General features: G+C 44.7%; 1 protein-coding gene across 2 annotated transcripts in view; it reads right to left on the bottom strand.

Moving 5' to 3' along the window:
• The window catches only part of FRAS1 (Fraser extracellular matrix complex subunit 1), a 188,285-nt gene that overhangs the window by 116,275 nt on the left and 48,239 nt on the right, over nt 1-23,771 (bottom strand). For both annotated transcript variants that reach the window (XR_015058289.1, XM_085881638.1), the window contains exons 6-13: nt 20,315-20,449; nt 19,877-20,008; nt 18,005-18,133; nt 14,418-14,668; nt 12,436-12,581; nt 6,697-6,859; nt 1,262-1,394; nt 424-605 (exon numbers count right to left, since the gene is read on the bottom strand). Coding sequence is in view for 1 of the 2 variants with exons in the window: in XM_085881638.1 (XP_085737764.1) it covers nt 424-605; nt 1,262-1,394; nt 6,697-6,859; nt 12,436-12,581; nt 14,418-14,668; nt 18,005-18,133; nt 19,877-20,008; nt 20,315-20,449 (1,271 nt within the window). In the remaining variant the exon portion in view is untranslated. The remainder of the gene's footprint in view (nt 1-423; nt 606-1,261; nt 1,395-6,696; nt 6,860-12,435; nt 12,582-14,417; nt 14,669-18,004; nt 18,134-19,876; nt 20,009-20,314; nt 20,450-23,771) is intronic.

The raw sequence follows: 23,771 nt of genomic DNA on the forward strand, positions 1-23,771 counted from the left end.
AAATTAATTTTTTTTTTCTTAAATGCTTCTCAAGAAACAAACTTTTTTTATTCAAATGATAGTACCCTCATACTGTGGGCCGTTTTGGGTTGAACAGTTCAGTAATTCAGGAATGTTCGCACAGTCTAGCCCCACCGGAATGTAACGAATATAGAAGTAGCCAATGATCTGCCGACACAGATATCCTGATTTACACGGGTTCGAAATAGCAGCGTGATGGACAGCGTGCATACCGGGCAGCTGATAGGCTAATAAAGCATGACAAGTCTGTCTGCACGAAGTCCAGTCGCTCAAGCTGATGGTTAAACGGAGAATTACAAGTGATGATTTGGCATTCATGGAAACATTCACTTCTCAATGGCTAACTTTGCAATACCACCTGCTCCGTTTACAGTGCAGATAGTATGCCCGAGTTGTCTTCACCTCGATAGTGATGTTGAAACGGTAGGTCGGACTCCGATAAGTACCATCCATCAGGTAGAATAGAAACGCATCAGCCACTGGCTCCATTCCACGGTGCATGCTCTGCATATAGTACAGCATCCCATCTGAAACCTCCTGCATGGTGAACATGTCATCTCTGGTGGCCACTTCTGAGCTCGAACCTGCATCGTTGCAAAATTCCACGTGCATTGCTCACTGGTTCTGAATATCAGGATTATGACATGATGCCTTCCAGGAAATGCAAGATTTTATGTCATAATAAACTGCACAAGGAAACGAACGCAAAAGATTGCCATGCCGAAACAATACACACACAAAGCACTTCTCCCGGCTACAGACAGTGCAAATTACACAACTCATCCTAACTGAATAAGCTTCGTTGGGATACATGCACACATTCACCTACTCTGTTCAAAAGACAATGTTGCATTTTTTTATTGTCCACACCTTAAAACAGACAGGGATTCTGCCTGGACGTCTCCACCTGGAGGACAGCATGCTCTGATATGTAACACCTGAGCTGACCCTTCATCAACACTGCAACTTTTATTGAAGTGTGCCCTTGTCAGGGTTCTAAACTGAATTAGTTGTGTATGACGCATGTCAAGGATTATTATTTTGTTGTTGTTGTTGTGGTTGTTGTTGTTGTTGGGACAGATTAAGCTTGGGAATGAAAAAATAAAAAATTGTACCAATAGATAATTTGAATATATTATTTTAACATGTGATAAGTGCATGCAATTTAAGTGGTGTTGTTTTTTTTATAACACTTGTTGGAATTAAAATCATCATTAGGTTTGTGGTGCATCAAACATACCTTGTGAAACCCTTTCCAGATGTCCAAACTTTGGATAATCTGTTATATGAATAAATAGTTGCTCATTAGGGGTGTCAGTGTCTGACACAAAGATTTCATTCGAAGAAATCATAACTTTACCTCCTTCCTTAACCTGCCAAAAAAACAACGTCAAATGAATGCAGAGCACAAGGGCATCAGAAAGCCTCAAATTATCATGGAGATTACTTTAAGAGTTGGTAACAAAGTGTTGTCTTCATACTGAGAACACAAATGTGTGGCATTTCAGGGCATAAGAAATTGTACAAGTAAATAAAATGAAGCTAAGATACAGGGAGAGACCATTTGGCCCCTTAGGCCTGTGTTTAATAAACGCCTGAACACTTTTCCCTTCGCCAACAGGGAATGCAAAGATGAAACATCAAGCAGGAAATTTGGTCAGGCTTTCAGCACAAAATGGCCTACCCTTCTTAAAATATACTGTAGGATCATATTAACCAGACTCAGTGGCATAATGGTGAGGTGCCTGGTAGAAATAAGTTTATGATACATTGTTGTTTCCCTAATGGTATAAGTTTGGAATCGTTACTGTATAATTAATTTCAAAGGATTGAGAATCACATACACAGAGAAACCAGGCAAGGGTTTATAAAGTTCAAAAGGAGCTTCCAGTCTGTTTGAGAACACCACTGGAGAGCAGAGCAGGCCTGTACCGGCCAGAGATTGGGATACAGCGGTCCAACACCTCGGAGTGTCCGCAACAATAGAATGCAATACAACACAATAGAACAATAGAACTCCGACACGAACAGGTGTCACCCGGCGAAAGAGAACGCTGATGCCAACCAGCATCCTCAGCCAAAAGCAACAAGGGCCACACCTCGGGTGCTCAAATAATGCCCCTTTCCCTTCCTAATTCATCTTGCCACTTTTGTGACGTGGTGCAGCTACTCGAGTGACGTCTTCCTGCCATCGGCCCAATCAGGCGACGCCCTGGGGTTCTCGCCAATAGTGGGTCCAGTGACTGGTATGTCACATTGCTGCCATAATAGGAAAGTCCTCCTGGGAGTGGGGGGCTGCCACAGGGCTACAACGTTGACAGCAGCAGTGACATCATGCCCTCGGATCCACGCAGACGTCATTGGGAGGGTGAGAAGGAAGAGATATTCTTGTGCTACGCGCTGGGCGATGTCACATTAATGATCCAATCGGGGGTCCCATCACCTTATCTTACCTGGCCCCTGCCAATTCAAGAGGAAGGACAGATCATGTGATGTCCTTAACCTTGATAACCTGTTTATTGCAAATAGCACTGCCTTCCAAAAGCGTACAAAAACAGGACAACTTACATGGAAATTACTTTTATGCCTGAACACTTTTCCCTGAGGAGGATATTAGGATGTTCGTATAAACAAAGTTCTTGTTACAGGTAAAAATGATCTGTCATGCACGAGCACATTGTCCATGCAAAGGTCATACATTTCAATAACTACCCTACATCTCACACAGGTAATGTTATAAACAATCTTGGATGGGACTTGCGGCAAGCAATCACACGATTAGCCATACAACAAAAATAGTGGTGATGACATTCAGGTCAGGTCAGGTATGGGAGCATGCTTTCTCAGGTCAGGTAAGTGAATCTCTCCATGACCTCAACATGCTCACCACAAACAGGCACAGACAGGGCAGCAGCATCCAACATGTCATTGAAAGTGTGGATCTTCTCTTTTACCCAGGAAACCCGTAATCCCAGCAGTTCCGACTCCCCATTCAGGGCCCTCAAAAGGGCAAAAGGCACCTCGTGGGCCCCCAAAAGGATATCTAAAGTCTCCGCAAAGATGACTGCATCATCTGCGAAATCAAGCTCAGAGATCTTGACATTCCCAAACGATGTACCGCAACTTTATCTCTCCGACATCCTCCCCAGAATCCAGTCCATACAAGTGCTGAAAATTGTGGGAGCCAGAACACACCTCTGATGAACTCCAGTAACAACTAGAAATAAATCAGAGATGGTACCACCACATCTCACAGCACTCTCAGTACCAGAGTAGAGTTCAGACATCAGATTGATCAGTTTTGGTGGCACCCCACGAAGACCACGGATCCTCCAGAGAGCATCCCGATTCATTCAATCAAATGCTTTGCAGAGATCAACATAGGCTGCAAGCCGAAACTCTCGTCTGCATTTGGTGAGGACTGGAAGAGCAAGGGTACAGCCAATCATTCACCTCTTTGGTGTAAAGCCTGACTGCTCTGGATCTGGTGCTCAAGCAGATGGCGAACCCTATCAAGAATTATCTGAGCAAAGACCTTGCCCGGCACTGAGAGCAGCGTCACCCCTCGGTAGTTGTTGCAGTCTTGGCGATCACCCTCCCCTTTCCAGAGAGGGACAACAAGGCCCCTCTTCCAGTCAGTTGGGATGATGCCTGTGTTCCAGGCAGAGCACAAAACTGCATGCAACGACACAAGTACAACTTTTCCACCAGACTTGAGAAGTTCAGCATGGATGACACAGATCCCTGGAGATTTACTCCATTTCAACCGATTTACACACAGCCTGTGTTTCCACAAACAAAGGTGGACGACAGTTGATTGGAGGATCAGCAACAGTTATTGTAACACACCTGACATCCAACTCGACAGCTGGTGGATCAGCCTGGTACAACCGCTCAAAGTAACCGGCCCAGCGGGCCTTCACTTCGGACTCCTCTGTCAAGAGCCTACCACTCTCTGCTCTAACTGCAGTACACCGAGGGATGGGCTTGGATGAACGCAATGCGCGAATTCCCCTGTAAGTATGATGAGAATCACTTGACCACAGGTGATGCTCTACCCCCTCACAGATTCCTCGCACATAGGCCTCCTTGTCCACCCTCAGTGCACGTACAGTTTTACGCCTCAGCTCCTTGAACAGCTCAGCTCCACCATTCAGCCTGGCCCTGTGACTCTGGTCAATGGTATCCAGTTTCCCTTGAGAGACAAAATTCTTCTTCGCTCTACTCTGAGTTCCAAGACATTGACTGGCAACATCAAGAACGGTAGTCTTGAAGGCACGCCACAACTCTTCAGGATCGCCCAAAGCACCCAGAACCTCCAAGTTCCCACTCAGCCTGTTCGCAAACACCTCAGCTACCCTCTCACCCTTGAGCTTGCCAACATTAAGCCTCGGCTGGGATGCCACCGTTCTCCTGGATTTAAGGTGCAACTTAAGAGTTGTCAAGAGGCTGATCCATCGGTTGTACCAGGCTGATCCACCTGGTCCAACGAAAGTCCGAGTTTTCAGGTCCTTGGTGCTTCCAGTCTTGCTCTATGGATGTGAGACTTGGACTCTGAGCAAGGATCTGAGATGAAGACTTAATTCCTTTGATACCAGGTCTCTTCAGAGAATCCTTGGCTATCGCTGGTCAGACTTTGAGTCCAACGAGCGGTTGCTGAGAGAGACTCAAATGAGATTTGTTACCTGCATAGTCCTTGAGCATCAGCTGCGGCTGTTTGGACATGTGGCTCATTTTCCTGACGCTGATCCTGCTCACCAGATTCTCTCAGCGAGGGAGTCTCGTGAGTGCAGGAGGCCAATGGGCCGACCACGTGCCTCGTGGTTGCAGCAGGTTGATCGGCATCTCAAGGAGATGGGGATGGGCCTGGCATTTGCCTGGGGGATGGCCAGACGGAGGTCCCTGGAGTACCGGCGGAAAGTGGACACAGTGATGCGCTGCTCTGGTGCATGCTCCCATACCTGATCTAACCTTAAGAGCTGCTACAACAAGCCTGTGGTCAGTATTGAGGAACTGAGCACTTCGGTAGACCCTGCCATTCTGGATCATCCTCCAGGACCATTAACGAGCACATGGTCAATCTCCTTTGCCACACCACCATTGTTGGAATACCAAGTCCAGCGATGAGCTTGTGGGCGCTGAAACCATGAACTAGCCACCCTAAGTCCATGACTTCTTGCAAAGTCAGGGAACTTGGTGCTCTTCTGGTTCACAGTTCCAGGCCCATGGGGACCAATACGTGTCTCATAATCATCCCTATCAGTTCCAGTCAATGCAATGAAATCCCCCAAGACTAGAAGTAGATCTCGTCTGGGGCAATGTTCAACCACAGACTTGAGCATGGCATAGAATGCATCCTTCATGGTGAGATCACTCGCCTCAATCTGAGCATAAACAGAGACCAGGGAAATGACACCCAAGGAGTGACGAATCCTTCATCTCATAATACGCTCGTTGACTGGTGTTACCTCAATTATCATTGGAGTCACCTTATTGCACACAGTTACAGCAACTCCTTGGGCATGGTAACCATTAGAGCGACCAGACCAATAGTAGGTGTAACCACCCACCATGATCTCACAGCAATCCGGTCTCCGAACCTCAGAGAGTGCTGCAATACCGATGTCCAAACGCTTGAGCTCAGATGATAACAAAGACAAGTGATCAGCCTCTCTTAGGGATAGGACATTCCAGGCACCCACCGAAAGGGACCGCCTCAGGTTAACCCAAGGAGACCACCGTCTGGTGGACGACACCTCAGCACCACTCCGACACACTCTCCCGCAATCTGACCCGGGAATGTTACCCCATGGTTTCCCTCCTATCATCAAAGATTGGGGGTCCCCAAGGCTTCGCCCCAATCCCGTCATCCGGTGAGCTGCCCTGCAAAGGGAAGCTGCACAGGAGGTCCTCCCACGGAGTGGGTTTTCAGATTTTTTGATGCTTCGAAAATGTTTTGTGGAATGAAGGGTTTTACGGTGGCCGGAGTGCAAATCCTGCCACCAACCTCCTAATAAGAAGTAACTCAACTGCAGGACTACGTCTGCAGACACAGTTGGGTACTAGATATGGATGGTCGTTGGCTCACAAGGAGCTCCTCCGCCCTTTGAGGAGCTGATATTCAAGTGCAAGACATTTGCATCACCACCATCATCAATGATGATGATGATTATGCACACATCTTGTTCATATGATACTCATTACAGAGCTTTGGTGGTGCTGCTGAAGTCATTCCTGGACAAGGGTTATGGTGGGTGGTTTGCTGTTGCCTTCCCAATGTTGTCAGTCAGGGAAAAAACTTGAAATCTGTTCAGGGTGCCAACAAGAACGCACCTACTCTTCACAAAGGACACCGTAGGATCTTTAACATCCACAAATTAATCTCAGGAGCGGGGACACCCTGGTTACCATCCATCCGAGGGACAGTGCACACATTAATGTGTCACCCTGCCTGTTAAACATCATGATGACAGGTTATAGCTGGGCAGAGACTCATACCCTGTTAAAACAGGGCAGGGGCAAATGCACATACCACTAAACTATTTTGCCAGTTCAAAGCATAAGATGACAATCATCAATAAGCAACCACAATGTTACGTAATGAGCCAATGATCCTCCACACATGTCCTCAGTGACAGGCAGGGTGTATTGCATGTGAATGGTTCAAGCACATACTGTAGCAGTTGCACTGATGGAGAAGTGTGGCGTTCTTTCATCCCCAGGAACGATGGTGATAGTGAACATCTGGTTCTCAATATGATTTCCCTTCCCATCAGACACCGTAAAATAGAAAATATCCGTCACTGGCTGCCCTCTCATCTCATAACTGGTGGTATACCTAAAGGGGCGATGGACATGATGCTTAGCTAAAGTTTAAGGCAAAGAGTTAATGACAAATATTTATTTTGAAAACTGTACACCACAAACATAAATTTTATACATTTACAAAGTACAATCAGACCATAACTTCCTGTCGTAAACGTTCCACTAAAAATTGGTGTCGAATATGTGAAGACAACATTTACTGAAGATAAGGAAGGATTAATTATAATCCTATCAACTCCTTACAGGATGGGAAAGTGCTGAATCGCTTCTTCCATCTATGAAACTGTCTTCCAAAGGCCGTTCTTTCCCAACTCTTCCCTCCAGGGCTCTTGAAGCAGGCAGTGCAAAGCCACCTCATGTCATCCCCCATCCTGACCCATGATCTTTATTACCCCATAAACCCTTGCTAACGAAACCATCTTATTTGCAGGTTTCAGTGTTTCGTCCCCTTTTCTCTCCCTTATTTCCTTTCCTGTTCATTTAGTCCCTTGCTGGTTGTGCCCAATGGTTACCCCGTTACCCCCCTGTCAATTTAACCCTGCTCTTCCATGAGTCTCACTCCTGTAGATTAGCTTCTTCTAAACATACAATAACGATGTTTTACATTTTCAATTACATACAAATGCCATCTTTATTTGTTTTTCAATAACAGGTGTAGCAGAAAAGCTAAGGCATGTCATTTCCAGTTGATGTCCAGTATTTATTTTTTATTTTTTGCAAATCCAGGACTTGTGCAGTCATGAGCTGCTCTCAGTTCATGAAATATGTAGAATGAATCATGTTGTTAAATGAACCAGAAGAATGAATGATTGACTAAATGGATGTTATGTTGAGAAAACCCTCACTATCGAAAATGACAGGTTAAGAAATTCAACATTTGCAGATTTAATTCAGATTTAACAACATAAGAATTCAATCAGCTCAATCTGATAATACTGGATGAAATCAACAGAACGTTGTTCGTAGTACGGTAACCACTGTGGGAAATAAGGAGAAGCTGATGTTTCGGGTGTTATCCCTTTGTTGAAACATCGGGATTACCCTCTGACCACCCACCAGGAACGTGCAAGTGTTTACGGAGTCATTGTAACACATGTCCTTTCATCAAGATAACCACTTTGCTTTCAGGACCCAAAAGCAGTGTTAAAGTCACAAACCACTTTAACTGCACCATCGCGAATGTGATCGATGGAATCACGTGCGCTCTCTGCAATAACATCTACATCAGTGAAACCAGGCGAAGACTCGGCGATCGCTTCCGTTAATACTTGCTTGATGTACAAGCCAACAGCACAGACGTCTCAAGCTGGTTGCTCGACACCAACCTTTCTGGACATTCAATGAGATGGCAGTCCCCAGTATTTCTCTCCATTCGAAAACGAAAACCATGAACAGTCATAAACACAAAAAGCAAAAACTTAGTTTCAGGATTGACACATTGGCTCCCTACAAGATCAATGAGCGCTTTTCATTCATTTGGACATTCCATCTCTTACAACTTTTCAATCCTTTCCCCTCTCTGTTTTTCCTTTTTTCATTTTATCTCTCTCATCGCTTCTACATTTTCTCTACTCACACTCCTTCACGTTTCCCCTTCTCTCTCTCTCTCTCCTGTCCTCGTTTCTCTCAAATTTCTCTTTTCTCTCATTTATTTCAGTTTTTTTTTACTTTAATTAACATTATTTATTTATTTATTTTATAATTTTAATAAATCTTCTTTACTGTACTGTTCTGTTATGTTATGTTATCATCTCTGTCACAGAAGGTGGATAGAGGTTATGTATTCACCCTTGTTTGTCTGTTTGTGAGCATGATATCTCAAAAGGTTATGGATGGATTTTCACAAAACTTGGTGGACATGTTGGGTACATGATGAGGACAAATTGTTTAGATGTTGGTGAAGACCCAGATCCGGATAAGAGATTTTTTTTTAATCTTTGAAGTGATTCTTCACCATTGAAATATGGGGCCAAAAACGACATATAGCATGATATTTCAAAAAGTTGCAAATGGATTATGACAAAACTTGGTGGATGAGCTGGGTCAGTGACAACAATAAACTGATCAGATTTTGGTTAAGGTCTGGCCTGTCATTGGCCTATCATTGGTCTGGCCTATCATTGCAGATCTGGCCTATCATTGGGTTACAAAATGTAAACTGTTCAGCCTGGCAGAGGTATGCAATCTACTGAGCTGTTCTACTTATTCATATTTCATGTGTCGAAGAAGGGAAGGAAAGTGAAAATGTGGATAAAAGGAATAATGGCGTGAGAATAATAATATCGGAAGAGATCGGCAAGCAGGTGGCCAGAGTGGAAAGATGGAAGGGACAGGTAATTATAGCATGCGTGGTGATACAGAAGCAAATGGTGTGTGTTACGTCGGTATATGGGCCACAAATTGGAAGGACTGGGACAGAGAAGCAGGAATTCAGGGATGAACTGGAGATGGGAATGGTTGAGCTGGAGGTGATGCTGTGTATTGCGTTGGACTTTGCGTAGATGGGAGTAGCTACTTGGGTGAAGAGGAATGTGTTGGTAAATTTGGTTGGGGAACGAGGAACAGAGAGGGTCAAGGGCTGGTGGGGCTGGTGGCAAGGAATGGTACGGCCATAGCTCGCTCATTCTTTCAAAAGCGGGAAAGCCACAAGATTACATGTAGGAGTGGACAACATAGAACAGAACTGTATTTGGTGGTGGAAAGGAAGCAACAGTTGTGGAGGGTTAAGGATTGCAAGGCAGTGGCAGGAGAGCATGTTACAACCCAGCACAAGCCTGTGGCGTTTATGGTATGGATGATGAAAAGGAGGGAGGCTAAGAGTATGGGTGAGAAGATTATTAGGTGGGGGAAGTGTAGGAATTGGCAATGTCATCATAGAGTACAAGGAGAGGATGAGGGCCAGGTACGGGCAACTTAGTGAAGAAGTAGAAGGCAAGGTTTGGAGGAAGAGTGGAAGAAGTACGGAGCGGTTTAAGGGAATTGCAGAAGTTTTATGTGGAAGAACATCAGGAAAGGGTGTATTGCCAAGGGATATAAACCAGGTATGGTGGACGGAAGAAGTAGCGGAGGCAATTGGCGAAAAGGAGGTTTGGAATATGATAGATAAGGTAAAGGAAAGAGGGAGGCAACAAGATGCAGGGTTGCTGCACCTGTAATAGCAAAAGAAAAAAAATCAGAAAGGAGAGCTGTGGATAAAGCAAGGAATGATGTGGAAGAGGAGGTGTACCACAAGTTAGAGGAGGATGGTCAGAAGAAGATGATCTATAAATTGGCTAGTGACAGGGATGAGGATAGTAAGGACATGAGCGGGGGAGGGAGGGGGCAGTGATTAAGGAATATTGGCAGGAGGCTGGTGACAGAGAGGGGGCAGTATTGAAGGTGTGACAAGGTTATTTCAAGGAGCTATTGAACCATGGAGGTAGCAACGGAGAGCTGGAGCTACCGTGTTATGTGGAGGGGAAAGTGGAGTTTGTGGAGATCATGGAGGAGGAGGTGCAGATAGCATTGAAGAGGATGAAGAAGGGAAGAGTGCCAATGTGATGAGGTGTGTACAGAAATAATTGCAGTGGGAGAAGTCAGAGTCAGTTGGATGAAGAGGCTGTTGGATATATGTATGAGAGAGGGTTCAATTCTGGAGGAGTAGAGTGCAGGGTTAATTATGCCGATATGAAAGGGAAAGGGATGTTCAAGATCCAGGGAAGTACAGGAGCATTACACTCTGAAGTCATGGAGTGAAGGTGCTGGAGAGGATTCTGGACATGAGGATAAGGAAGAGTGAAGAGATCGGAGAGGAGCAGCAGGGTTTTAGAAAGGGAAGGGTGATGACAGATGGGATGTTCACCCTGAGAAAGCTGGTGGAGAAGAGTTTGGAGGTGCAAGGTGAAATGACATTGTGATTTGTGGACCTGGAGAAGGCCTACGACTGTCCCAAGAGAGATGGTGATGGCGATACTGAGATGGATGGGAGTGCCGGAAGAAGAAGTTGGGTTGGTGGAAGGGACGGATGTACAAGGGAACAAAGGGAAGTCTTGGTTGTTCCGAGAATATCTGAGGAGTTCAGTGTAAACATTGGTTTGAGGAAGGGAAGCTCCCTCAACCCACCCATGTTTATCATGGTGATGTAGCTGGTAAGCAGGAAAGTAAATTTGAGGGGTATTCTGGGGAGGATGTTGTTTGTGGATGATCTGCCTTTTGTGGTGGAGAGTAGGCAGGAAATGTAGGAAGTAATGATGGAGTGGAAGGAGGCATTTGAGAAATATGGGCTGAAGATGAGTATGAATAAGACTGAGGTGCTATGGGTCAGACAGCAGAGAAAAAAAATGAATATCAGGTTTTTGGGGAAGGAGATTAGGCAGGGAAATAGGTTTGAGTATCTGGGGGTACTCGGGGATGGTAAGTCTGAGGCAGAGGTGTGGAGGAGGTTTCATATGGGTGTGAATGCATGGAGGAAGGTGGAGGGATTCATGCAGACAGAAATATATCATGGAAAATGAAAGGGAAGGTTGTGATGTCGTGATTAATGCCGGTATTACTTTTACAGTCTGGAAACAGTGGCACTGACAGAAAGACAACAACAGAGGCTGCAGGTTTGCGAGAACAACTGGGTCAGGAGGATTGCTGGAGTGAAGAGGGTGGCTAGGAGGAGGATGTATGAACTAAGGGAGGAGATTGGTGTGCAGATGAGCTTAATGAGGAGATTAGTGAAATGCCAGCTGAGATGGGCTTCACACTTGGTGCAAATGGGGGAAGAGAGAAAGGCTGAGGATAGTGAAATAGGTTTGATAAGGTTGAATGAGCAAGGAAGGAGTAAAAGAGGTAGACCACAGTTGAGATGGGAGGATTGTGTGAGGAGAAATATCAGTAAGGTGGAGGTCGTTGGAGAGTGGAGAGAGTTGGCTCAGAGGAGGGAAGTGGAAGAGTTTTGTGATCCAGGCAGGGCAGAAGCTTGGTGCCATTGGACCTCACCACTTATGAAAGGAAGAGGAGGAGAAGATATTCATTTTATTTTATTATTTTTATCACTTGTCAAAGTTTGTTTAGTTTATTTATTTAATCTTCTGTCCCTTCTTATTTTTTCCTTCTTATTTTCACTTTTCTCCCAGTCCCAATCCCTTGGACATTCAATCTCTGAACCTTGAGCATCCCTATCAAAATCAGTCATCACCACCCCTGCATGATCCCTGATCCCACTCTGACCCACGCATGATCCCTGATCCCACTCTGACCCACCCACCTCTGACTCACTCACCCAGCTTATATTAACTCCACCTCCAACTCTCGCTGCTATCCCATCTCTTTTGCTCCAACGAAGGGTTAACACCGGAGACCCCAGGGTCTCCTTGCTTCCCATAGTGGCTTACATACATCAATCAACACTGTCGATTTCCTCCATTTGACAGATGAATAGTCTTTCAGTTCCATCAGCAAATGGCAATTACTAGAGGGAGAATGTTTCTGTGACTAGCAATTTAAATCCTTTCAGCATTGTTTTGATGGAGCAACAACAACAATAACAATGACAACAATGAACTCAAATTAACCACCAAATTGCCTTTGAGATGAGTTACTTTAAACACACCAGCAGCTTACCAAATCCTGTTCTGGAAAACATCCTCCATGGTAAAGGCAGCATAAATCGGCAACTCATGGTCAGGCTGGCGTGGCTCGGTTTGCACCAGTGTACCATATATTGGCAGTGATAAGAGCATAAAATGCAGGGATCTCACATCACTGGCCTATCAATGCATAGGTTAGTGTTAAAAAAAATAAAGCAGATGTTAGGTAAAAACACAGAATAAAGTACCGGTAATTGGCATACATTCGAAAATGGTTGTACCTTCTCTTGTGACATTATCATTGCAATACTAAATACTGGCAAAGATTGTGATGTCTGTGCATAATATTGTTATGGCTGTGGAAATTCGCAATACACCATAAGGGGTCCTTAGATCAGTTATGACAATAAGTATGTGTGTAGTTAGATTTCCCCACCATTGTTTAAAGGGAATTTCCGTGTTCACCGGGCTGCGATCCTTTGAGTTAGCCATTTTTCTTTTCTCTATCGTTATTTTGGACCAAACGACGCCCGCCAACAACTCAAACACCACCACCTTCGCCTCTTTACCTCCACAACTCCATCCCGCAAACATCGCTTCACCGCCATTCTCAAACGACGCCCGCCAACAACCAAACTCCCACCACCTCCGCCTTTCTACCACACGTCGTGCCATGGGTTGTAAATGCGTTCCATTCACCTCAAAAAGCGGATCAGGAAGGCTTCACGCCCCCTTTTCATCCATCCAATGGCTGAGCATCGGGTGGCATAGCCCCGCCTCTGAACCCGCTGTGATCCAGAAATTTACATATACGCCCCTCCCCCGGGCTATATAAGCGCAGTACGTTGGCGGGAAGTCAAGGTGCGCAGTACGTCGGCAGAGAACCAAGTGGGAGCAGTGGAGTGGCAGCAGCAGTGTCGGCAGTCAGGCGGGAAGTAGAGTTGCGCAGTACGTCGGCAGAGAACCAAGTGGGAGCAGTGGAGTGGCAGCGGCAGAGTGTCGGGAGAAGAAGTCGTCTGCAGTGTCGGCGGGGCAGTCAAGTCGGGAGACGGAGCTCGAGGCCGACGGGAAAGGCAGACGGGGAGCGCCGTAGAGAGCTCGCCGACCACGCCAGGGGCACGAAGCCAGGCGCAGCTACGCTGACATCGCAGCTTGCCCGCCATCGCGCCACGAGTGTGCGGGTAGAACCCTTCGGTCTCGTGGACCTGGCCGCTCATCCAGGTTCCACGCGCATTAGGCCCACAGGCCCAGTCTGACTCCCTTGCCTTTGAGGGGGTCTTTCCTTTGCTTTTGTGTGAATGTATGTCGTGGTGCCATGTCTTGTAAAGTAGAAACTGTTTAAGTGCATGTAAATAAACATTGCTGTATTCGGTTGTAGTTCTTGCTTGCTTGCTTGTAAATTGCATTCTTACTGTATGGCTGTGAATACATGCTTGCCTTGTCTGAGTGTGGAATAAATGTACTTGTCGAACTGTTCCCCGTTTCGTTGCGTCCTTTCCTTTGTTTGAAAGTTCCATCTTGCATCACGGAAGGAATTGGTAGAGGGGTGTAAGCACCCGGTAAATAACCACGTCCGTCGGGGCCGCGATAACACCGCTCGGTTATCACTGAAGCACGGAACGGACCGCTTAAGCGGTTCGTGTCCTAGGCCGGCCAGCGGCGAGGTACGATCGCCCGGTTAACTACCCGCGCAGGTACTTAGGTAGGTCGAGTTTGGCGAACAACCCTATCCTGCGCGGGTGGCCGATTGGCACGATTGTGGTGTGGTCGGAAGACCCACCCGTGACTAGCTCCTGGCGGTAGTTCCACGGAGGGTCACGACTGAATTGTCCGTTCCGGTGGGCGACGCGGTCGCGATTCGAGTTACGTGGCCGATCACACGCCGGGCGGACCGAAATTCGTAACAATATAAACAGTTTACTATCCCAAAAAGAAATGTACAAATCTGAGATTTCAAATAGCTCCTAGATTAGGTCACAAACGAGGCTTTCTGAGGCCTATATTTTGCCCACTCACCGTGTAAGGGAGATTTTCATGTTTAAGGGCAACTCTGCCTTTCTCCATGACTATGGCAGAAAAATGTACATCAGCTTCGACTTGAGAGTGTGGATGATCAGACCCATGCTCAATTGCAAAAACAAGGGTGGCAGAAGTTGTGGAAAGTCCATCGGAAACGCGGAGCACCAGGCTGTCCTCTGATGTCTCAGAACCATCGTGAATATAGTTTAACCTGTTATTCATCAGTTCATCGTATGTGAAAACATCCCCTGCAAAAAAAATCCACACAAAGTAGGACTTACTTAAATGTACAGTATTCTATGGACATTTCATTAATGTAATCAAATTCTGAATGGATAAAGTAATTAATGAAATGTACAATATTCCATTATTACAAACTAGCAAATACCACCCGTCGCTTCGCTGATGGGAATACTAAGCGAGGTGAGGGGAGAAAAAGAGAAGTGGGGGAGAGAAAGAATGGAGTGGGGGAGAGAGGAGGGAGGGGGAGCGAGGAGCGGTGGTTCCAAACTGCACTTCTGGACCTTTTGAACGACATGTCAAAACTTTATCAGTCAATGTACAGTACTGCCTACCCATCCATCAGCAAAGCAATCAGCATGCTTCACCAGCCAATGCCAAATACCTTGCCATTCATTTAAAAGGAACACGCCCTTGGTGCGTGATTAGTTTGCAAGTGATTTGCTTTTGCTGCTATATTGCAAATCGATCGCCCCAGGAGCATGTTCCTTTTCAATTCATACTTTATCAGGCCATGTGTAGCTGGAACTTGCCCAACAGGGATGAAGAAAACTTTCCCAGAAAAAACAAACAAACAAAAAAACGCTTCTTTCTATGAAGTAAGAGTTTTACTCGGAATCGACGTCGATTCTGGTTCACTACTCAATTCCTTTCAACTGCATGGTTGGAATCGAGTACTTTGTAATCGGTTCTGCCCACCACGATTAACCACTCAAGCAATCACACCAACAAAATGGTTGATAAAGAATGGCTGGCTGGGTCCGTCCAGAGATGACCGAAGACATCTGGAGTATAAAACAATGTGCTAATTGGACAAATGAACACTTTTTAGCAGTTGGAACAGCTGCAGAGGTTAATTCTGCAGTTGAAATTTTGAAATTTGGTTCAGATTAAGAGATTCTAGGGGTTATCACATTTGTGGAACCTAAATAAAGGCACGAACACTCGGAGACGCCTGGAATGTCAACCAATGTCAGAATTGTACAAATGAACACTTGTTAGCAGTTGGAACTGCTGCAGAGGTTAATTCTGCAGTTTTAATTTTGGAATTTAGTTCAGATGAAGAGATTCTAGGGGTTATCGCATTTGTGGAAACTAAATTAAGGCACGAACATTCGGAGATGCCTGGAATGTCAATCAATGTCTGAATTACACAAATGAACACTTTTTTATCAGTCGGAACTGCTGCTGAAGTAATTTTGCAGTTTAAATTTCGAAATTCGGCTCAGGTTAAGAGATTCTAGAGCTTATCACATTTGCGGAAATGAAATAAAGCCAGGAACACTGGCATCTCTGAACGTTTATAAGCATTGCGATGTATCCAGTGATTCGAAGTTATGAAGATGAGGCATTCGATGATATGAGTGAGGAACGTGAAAAAAAAACAAGCTCAAATGAGCTAAGATCCTCGTCCTCTTAATGATGACGCCATAAAACGAATATGACGTCATTGTGATGTATCAGGTTTGCGATAAATTATCTGTGCTCATGCCCGGCTTGATTCCCGCAAACAAAATTCAAACAGCTTGCCTAGTTTCGGAGATAATGGTATAGGCAATTTCCATTAGCGGCGATATTATGACGTCAAGTTTTTTTTTCTAGCAAGAATTTCCAGAATCAGGGATGGTTACTGACTGCGCGTGGGCTTTCTGCATATACATGGCAAGTTTCACGAAGATCCGATGAAAACTCTGGGTTGTGAAACAAAAAATGTCAAAAATAAGAATGACGTCATAAAAATTGATATGACGTCATAGTGATGTATCATATGTGCGGCAATTCATCTCTGCTAATGCCCTGTTCGATTCCCCCAAACAGAATTCAAAAAGCTTGCCAAGTTTCAGTTATAATTTTTTAGGCGATTTCCATTAGCGGAGATATTTTGACGTCATAACTTTTTTCTAGGAGGAATTTTCAAAATCGGAGATGGTTACTGTCTGCGCAGGGTATTTTTACATATGTATGCCAAGTTTCAGGAAGTTTCGATGAAAACTGTAGGCTGTGAAACAAAAAAGTCCACAAGAAGAAGATGAAGAACAACGTGAGTAAGACTTAGAGATCCTCCACGAGGATCTAAAAATGAGCGCTTCATTGTTAAGAAACCATTGTGGCCTGTTACAAGCCAAGGCATTGTTGAGCAGGCCGAACAAAATGGCAAATTAAGACCCCAGCTCGCTGACAAAGGGCTGTCTCATGGGCTGACCAAGGATGATGCCTTCATAAAAGATAATTAAACAAGGCCGTTAATTATCTTCAAACGGGGTGTTTAAATTAACCAAAACACCCAATTTCAATTCCTGCACCACCTTGGAGTTCCCTTCATATGCCTGCAAAGTTTGGGGCCACGAGGTTTCATGGTTTTCGAGTTATGGAGGAGACGGACTGATGGACTGACGGACGGACTGAATGACACACAATGACATATTATTATAGACACACATACACACGTCTGTTTGTTTCTTATACGTTTCCAACCCCTTGGCCCAATTTCTCCAACATATGCTGCAGCACATTGTTTTCACATGCAGAAAGTGGACGTCACAATAAAAACTTTAAATTCTTAATCAAATCGATATTAAAACATGAAATAAGTTTTGGCTGGTACGCTGTCATATGTCGAGTGGCGATTCGCTGTTGGAAAACAAACCACTTGCACTTAAATATGCATATTCCATCCTCAGAATGGAAATTAATATACAGTATAAAGGATCCCAAGTTTACACATGACTACATTGTGTGTAAGGAGTGATCACATGCTCCTGTATGACCTTAAACAAGGAAATGAGGCCAATTGGCATATCATTACCGTGTTGCACTCCTAAGTTTTGGCGGGGGTTTTTTTGCTACAACTTTAAATAACAATCTTCTTGATGTTTTGCAAAATTCTAAATAACTGATCTTGATCGGGTGACTCAACTTGTTTATCATAGAAACGACACATGCAGTACATATCCTGACAGATTGTGTGGAGAGAGGGTAGAGGGAATAAGGAGCAACATAAATGTCAAATTATTCAGTCGCACTGCAATGAGCTTGGTGAATGAATAATTATTTTGGGAAAAAAAAAACAGAAAAAAGAAAAAAGAAATGCTGGCTCAATAAAGGGGGCCAGAAAAAGGGGCGGGTGCAGGGGATATAGTTCGTCCAAACTTTCAAGCCCCCCCCCCCCTGGATCCATCCGTAGTGAATAAGTCGTCGATAGCCCTAATCGATGAGATTACCTGTGATTCTGTGAATACAATGAGTGACTATTGGGATACATTTATTCTACACTCGATGTTTCCATGTGCGCTCCACATTGGAGTAACAACAAAAGCAGGTGCCAACATTTGTGAATGTTTTACCCTGTCGTAGGAGTAGGTGTAGATTTGCATCCTTCCTTGCCAACATGCCGTGTTGTGGGGCAGCCTCAAGCTCAAACCATAGCTCGTCCATGCTCGAATCAGGATCCGACACCTCGAGATGACCCAGACCTACAAAAATACCCACAAGTAATTGATTAAATGTTCCACAGAATTAGCACAACGAAGCACATTGCAGTCAATTATTTCGTTTTTCAGCTGAATGCTTGCTATTGGAGTCTCCGTTGTCTGACAAGTTGACGACTCAATTGAGCAAGTGCAAGGTTATAATAAGCCAGATTTGACAACCCTATGCTGAACCTACAGACAATAATTTGGTCAAGGTAACAACCTAATACCCATTCTTGCCATGAAGCATCATGGAATCTTTAACAGCAACAAGCAAGGACACATTGATAAGACACTTAGGTTTTATTGCAACTTCACTTTTAATGATGAACAACAAAATCATACTTATTGAGCACAGCCATGACCATAAACCGTCGGTGCTATCGAAGCAGTTTCTAGGCAAGGGTTACACTGGGTGGTTTGCCATTGCCATCCCAGCAGTGGTTAGGACAAGAATTTGGAATTTGTTCATGGTGCTGGAGATAGCTCGCAGAGTCTTCGACATCCACCAACCAATGCCGGCAGACGGGACACCCAGTTTTTCGTCCATCCGAGGGACGGCACACATAATGATGAATCACCCTGCCTGTGAAATACCAGGATAACAGTTTATAGCATGGTTGAGATTCAAACCCTAGCTAGACAGCTTAGGCCTTAGAGGCCTTGATTACAATGCCATTATGAACAGCTCCCAGTATGGTATGTAACTTTCTTGAGCCATGAACTTGGCAGACAATGTACTTACACCGATACGACACAGTTGCATCATTCTACTGTACCAAGCAGAATGAATGCTCAGAGACGAGTTTGATCAATCAGAAAATAATAAAGTGGGCAGACTTAAAAAGGACACATTTATTCATTCATTTATTTTGGTTTATTGGGAACGTAAAACACTGGACAAGGCAGTCCGAAGACCGATATTTGTGTCAAGTTTATAAAAATAAAACTTTCATAAAACTTACAAATATATATAGAAATATTAATCAAATAATATTGCATGAACATGTACTGTATGTTATGCATCAAAATTAATGTATGGAATAAAAGTGCAAATTATCCAGAATTGGATGCAAGATCACAATTTGGACTGGCAGGTTTGGGGGGGGGGGGCAGGTCACGGTGGCTTTGAAACCATAACAGACTGTTTCCAAAGCGAAGCAGGAGCTCATCTCTCCGTTCACCAAGAGAAAGGATGTCATAGAAGTCAAGTCGCAGTTTGTTTGGCAGGATATACTGCATGGATATGCGATGCAACGGAGGGCACGCTTCTGGACACGCTCAAGTTTAACTTTCTGAGCAGTGGTCAGACTAGATCCTCAGACAAGTGATCCAAACTCGAGTAGTGGGTGAATGCATACTTTATAGTTGGTAACCAGATCACCAACGCTACCTCCACTTTTCTTAAGGACGCTTAGTATGTACCACCGACGAGCAGCACGCGATACCACAATTTGAACCCAGTTATTCCATTTTAGATCTGCTCGTAGAAGTATCCCAAGAAGCAAAAAAAAAGAGAAAACCCTTTCCAGACAGGTCGTGTCAACACACAACTGTACTGCCAGAAGGGGATTCTTCAAAAAGTGTATCGGCATAACTTTACATTTTTCTGGCTTGGGTTTCATATCTGGCTTGGGCGAAGGATTGCACATGAAATGATGGATAACGTGGGGTCATTGATTAATATCGATAAACATTCACCATTTTACATTGTGTTGTAGTTTAATTGATACCCCGTTTACCGACCGACTGGGACGCTGCCACCCTGTTGAACGAGAACAGCTGCACTTGTTCGCTCGAAGGAGGGAGGGTGCTGGCTGCTCGAGACTGGCTGTAATCGGAACTCCATCTCAGGCATGGTGTTCATTCCATCTGAAACTGGCAAACCAGAAAGAAGGCAGGCGAGGTAGTAATGTGATAGATGTGTGCACGCATATTCATACAAGCAAGAGGCCTTCATTCAGCTTTTAAAGCATCGTACAGAGCTCGAAACACAATGTGTATCTTTCCAATATTGCATTTGACTTAAAGTTGTTTGCCCATCTGCACCACCATTACAAATGAAAAACAATGTCCGACAACGACCGGAAACAGCCACAGAAAACATTTATTAAATTATCGTCAAAGAACAACAAATAAGGTGTGTCGAGCTTGTTGCCTGAAAACTATTGCTGTTTTCCTTACCGGTGAAGCGAAACGCCATGTAACCTTGGACTGAGGCTTGCAATGGAGGCCTGTAAATGATCTTTCCAGAGTCCACATCAGCCTGAGTGAAGAGCAGGACAGCGTGATGGGGCCTATCTGCATGTTCGATGGAGCCTGCAAGGATGTCCGTCCCAGTAACTGAATCTGCGGCCTAAAAATATTTCATCTCCTCTACCCCCAAGCCCTCAGCTCCAACTCCATGCAGTCAATCGAAAAACATTTCCATTTACTCTCATATTTTATTATCTGCCGTAATCTTAAATATTCCATCGACATAATATATTTATTTCCTCTTGTTCGCCGACGATGCAGCGCAGCTAATTTCATGATTATACAAAAGTAACCAAATCAACGACTTTGGACGACAAAACACTGCATTCATGAGTTGAACTTTGAGGAAAAGAAAATGCAACGTTTTCTTCTGTTGGTGTACCTGTTCTTCCACATGGTCCTCTAACACAAAGAAAAGGAAAATGACAATGGAATGTGGGTGGGCTGAGCGTACAGGTGTGCTCGAAGCCCGAGGCCTGTGATGAGAGCCGCTGGAAGAATAACTGCAGCCCCATTCTAATCCTGCACGACAGGTGCTTTCATCTTGTAATCCAGGTTTATTAGCCAGTGAAACAAGCCTTCCCCCCAAAAAAATAATGCCCTTACCTTCTGAATTAACTAAGTAAAGATTAACTTTCAAAGTCTGATTTATGCACAAAACAACACACACACACAAAAAAAAAAAAAGGCAAAAACTAAATAACATTTAACCCTGTTAAATGCCTCGAGGAGAAAATGCTGTTTAACACTCTCACGTGCCTACCAACAACCACCTAAACATGTCAATGCCCATTGCACGGCTACGCAATCAGAAATAGAGTCCAGTGCAACAAATGTGCGGCACGACGAAATTGGTACGGCAACCACAGAAACCAGTCACTTCATCACGATCAATGAACGCCTTGGGAGAACAGAAAGGAAAATAAATATTTGAATGTGATGGATCAAACCAGCGTGGAGTACGGAGCGCTGTGGGTGCAGTGAGCAGTTCTGCAACAAAAGAGTCTTCCTCCAAGACTTCAGCCAAAACTAGGTGTGCTGGCTGATATTGAAATTTTTCTTCCACCGATTAGCAAGTGGGAAAAAAATTTAATAACTCCACTCCATAAAGCCAGCACAGTAAGTCACACGCCATAGAGCCAGTGAGAGAACAACATAATTCATGCACTATACATTTCTACAGAGCAGGCATAGCAGCAGGAAGCCTCAGATCATTTATCGGCAGAATGAGAACTTAGTTGGGAGCATGATTTCCACCGAGCTGTCTAGTCTGGATTTAACTTTTTTATTTATTGCAGTTTTGATGCAGTGGTGGCAGTGGACGCTACATCTCGAAGTATGCCATCCTTTGTATGAGGACATAAAGCCATCAGTCTCAGGTCTCATCTGGATTTTTGGTTGTGGATGTTAAAGATCCCAGAATTTATCTCAAAAAGAGAACATGATGTGCATGTACCGAGGCCAAATTCCCTGCCTATAGATGTTAATGGTAATAATAGGCTAGTATCACAGAAGAAAAGTAAAAACTGATTGATTAAATTAATGGGTTGTGGATAAAGCACAGGCACTTATTGTTATTATTATTATTATTATTATTATTATTATTATTATTATTCTCCTTCTCTTCCCTTCCCTTTTAAAGGGGTGAGGGCCAACGGTACCAAGCTTCTGTTCTGCCTCGACCATAATAGTCCTCCACTTCCCCCTGTCCTCAGCCAACTCTCTCCACTCTCCAACCACCTCCACCTTACTGATCTCCCTCCTCACACAATCCTCCCATCTCGACCGTGGGTTATCTGTTTTCCTCCTACCTTGCTCGCTCAACTATCTGCTCTCTTTGCCATTCTCTCTTCCTCCATCCATACCAAGTGACCAGCCCATTTCAGCTGGCCTTTTAACCAATCTCCCCATCAAGCTCATCTGCACACCAATCTCCTCCCTCAGTTCAACCATCCTCCGTCTGTCCACCCTGTTCACTCTTCTTCACGGTGGGCCAAAAGTTTTATTGTATATTCTTGATTATCCTTGTAAGCCATTGAATAAACTCATATGAAGTATGTAACTTGTATATTCGTTGCATCAATCCAAACTTGCTGTCGTGGTAAGGTACAAATGGAAGATAGCATCCTCGGATCAGCGGGAAATCGAGCGATGGAGCATAAAGGTAAAAGGAACTTGAAGCTACTGCTACTGGAGCTAAAAGCTACTGGAGTTCATCAAAGATGTGTACTAGTCCCCACTCTTTTCAGCACTTGTATGGACTGGATTCTGGGGAGGATGTCAGAGAGATCAAGCTGCGGTGCATCATTTGGGAATGTTAAGATCTCTGACCTTGATTTTGCAGATGATGCAGTCATCTTTGCGGAGATTCTTGATATCCTTTTGGGGGCACCCAAGGTTCTGAATGATGAGTCAGAGCCAGTGGGATTACAGGTTTCCTGGGTCAAAACTAAGATCCAGGCTTTCAATGACATCTTGGATGCTGCTCTCTTGCCTGTACAGTTTGTGGTGAGGATGTTGAGGTCACGGAGAGAAAAAACAGTGCAGAACAGAGAATATGGTCTCTCGAAGAGAGTGTAAGGGAGGGGAATGGGGCGGGGTACACAGGCTAAACAAGATGAACACTACAGGGTCTTTCAGGTCTTTACATGACAGGGATTTCAGGAAGGAAAGCAGGGAATTTGAAGGAGGTGGGTTAGGGGTGGATTAACTGGGGTTGAAAAGATCATGGTTTTGGATGGGGGAAGATAAGAGATGGTGGTGAACAGCTGTTTTGAAGACCTGGAGGGAAAATTGGGATTGAAGAGAGTGGGGGAGTTTGCTCCAAAGGTAGGAAAAAAAGAGGAATGAAAGGGTGAAGGTGAGCAGTGATTCTTGAGTTTGGTAGTTTTACCAAAAGGGAGTTGTTGGCAGACCTTGAGTGCCCTGTGGAAATATGGAGGGGACAGATCTCAGACAGAGCAAGGGGGGGAGGGAAAGAGGACAGAAAGGAGACGGTAGAAGACAGAAAGACCACAGACATGCCTGCAGTGAGAGAGTGAGAGACCCAATGACTCAGCCTCATCGCAGGAGATAGCAATGATCCTAAATGCCTTGGTTTCCACAGCATTAAGCCGAGAAAGGTGAGAGGCAGGACTACCAGCCCAGAGGGGAGAGCAGTACTCCATCAGGCTGCGGACGAAAGCTTTGTATGAGTCAGGAGCTCAGGTGTGTCAAGGAAGGACTTTGCATGATGGAGGATGCCCAGTCGGTGACTGGTTTTGGAAGCCAGTTTGGAAATGTGGCTTTCCCAGGAAAGATCATGGCAGATAGTGAGACTCAGAAGCTTAAATGAAAGGACTTCAAGAGGATGGTTGCTTAAGTAGAAGGGGGGGAGGGGGTTCCA

This window comes from Eptatretus burgeri, chromosome 5 (genome assembly GCF_056783735.1).
Source record: "Eptatretus burgeri isolate ZD-2024b chromosome 5, Ebu_testis_v1, whole genome shotgun sequence".
In the NCBI taxonomy this organism is placed as follows: Eukaryota; Metazoa; Chordata; class Myxini; order Myxiniformes; family Myxinidae; genus Eptatretus; species Eptatretus burgeri.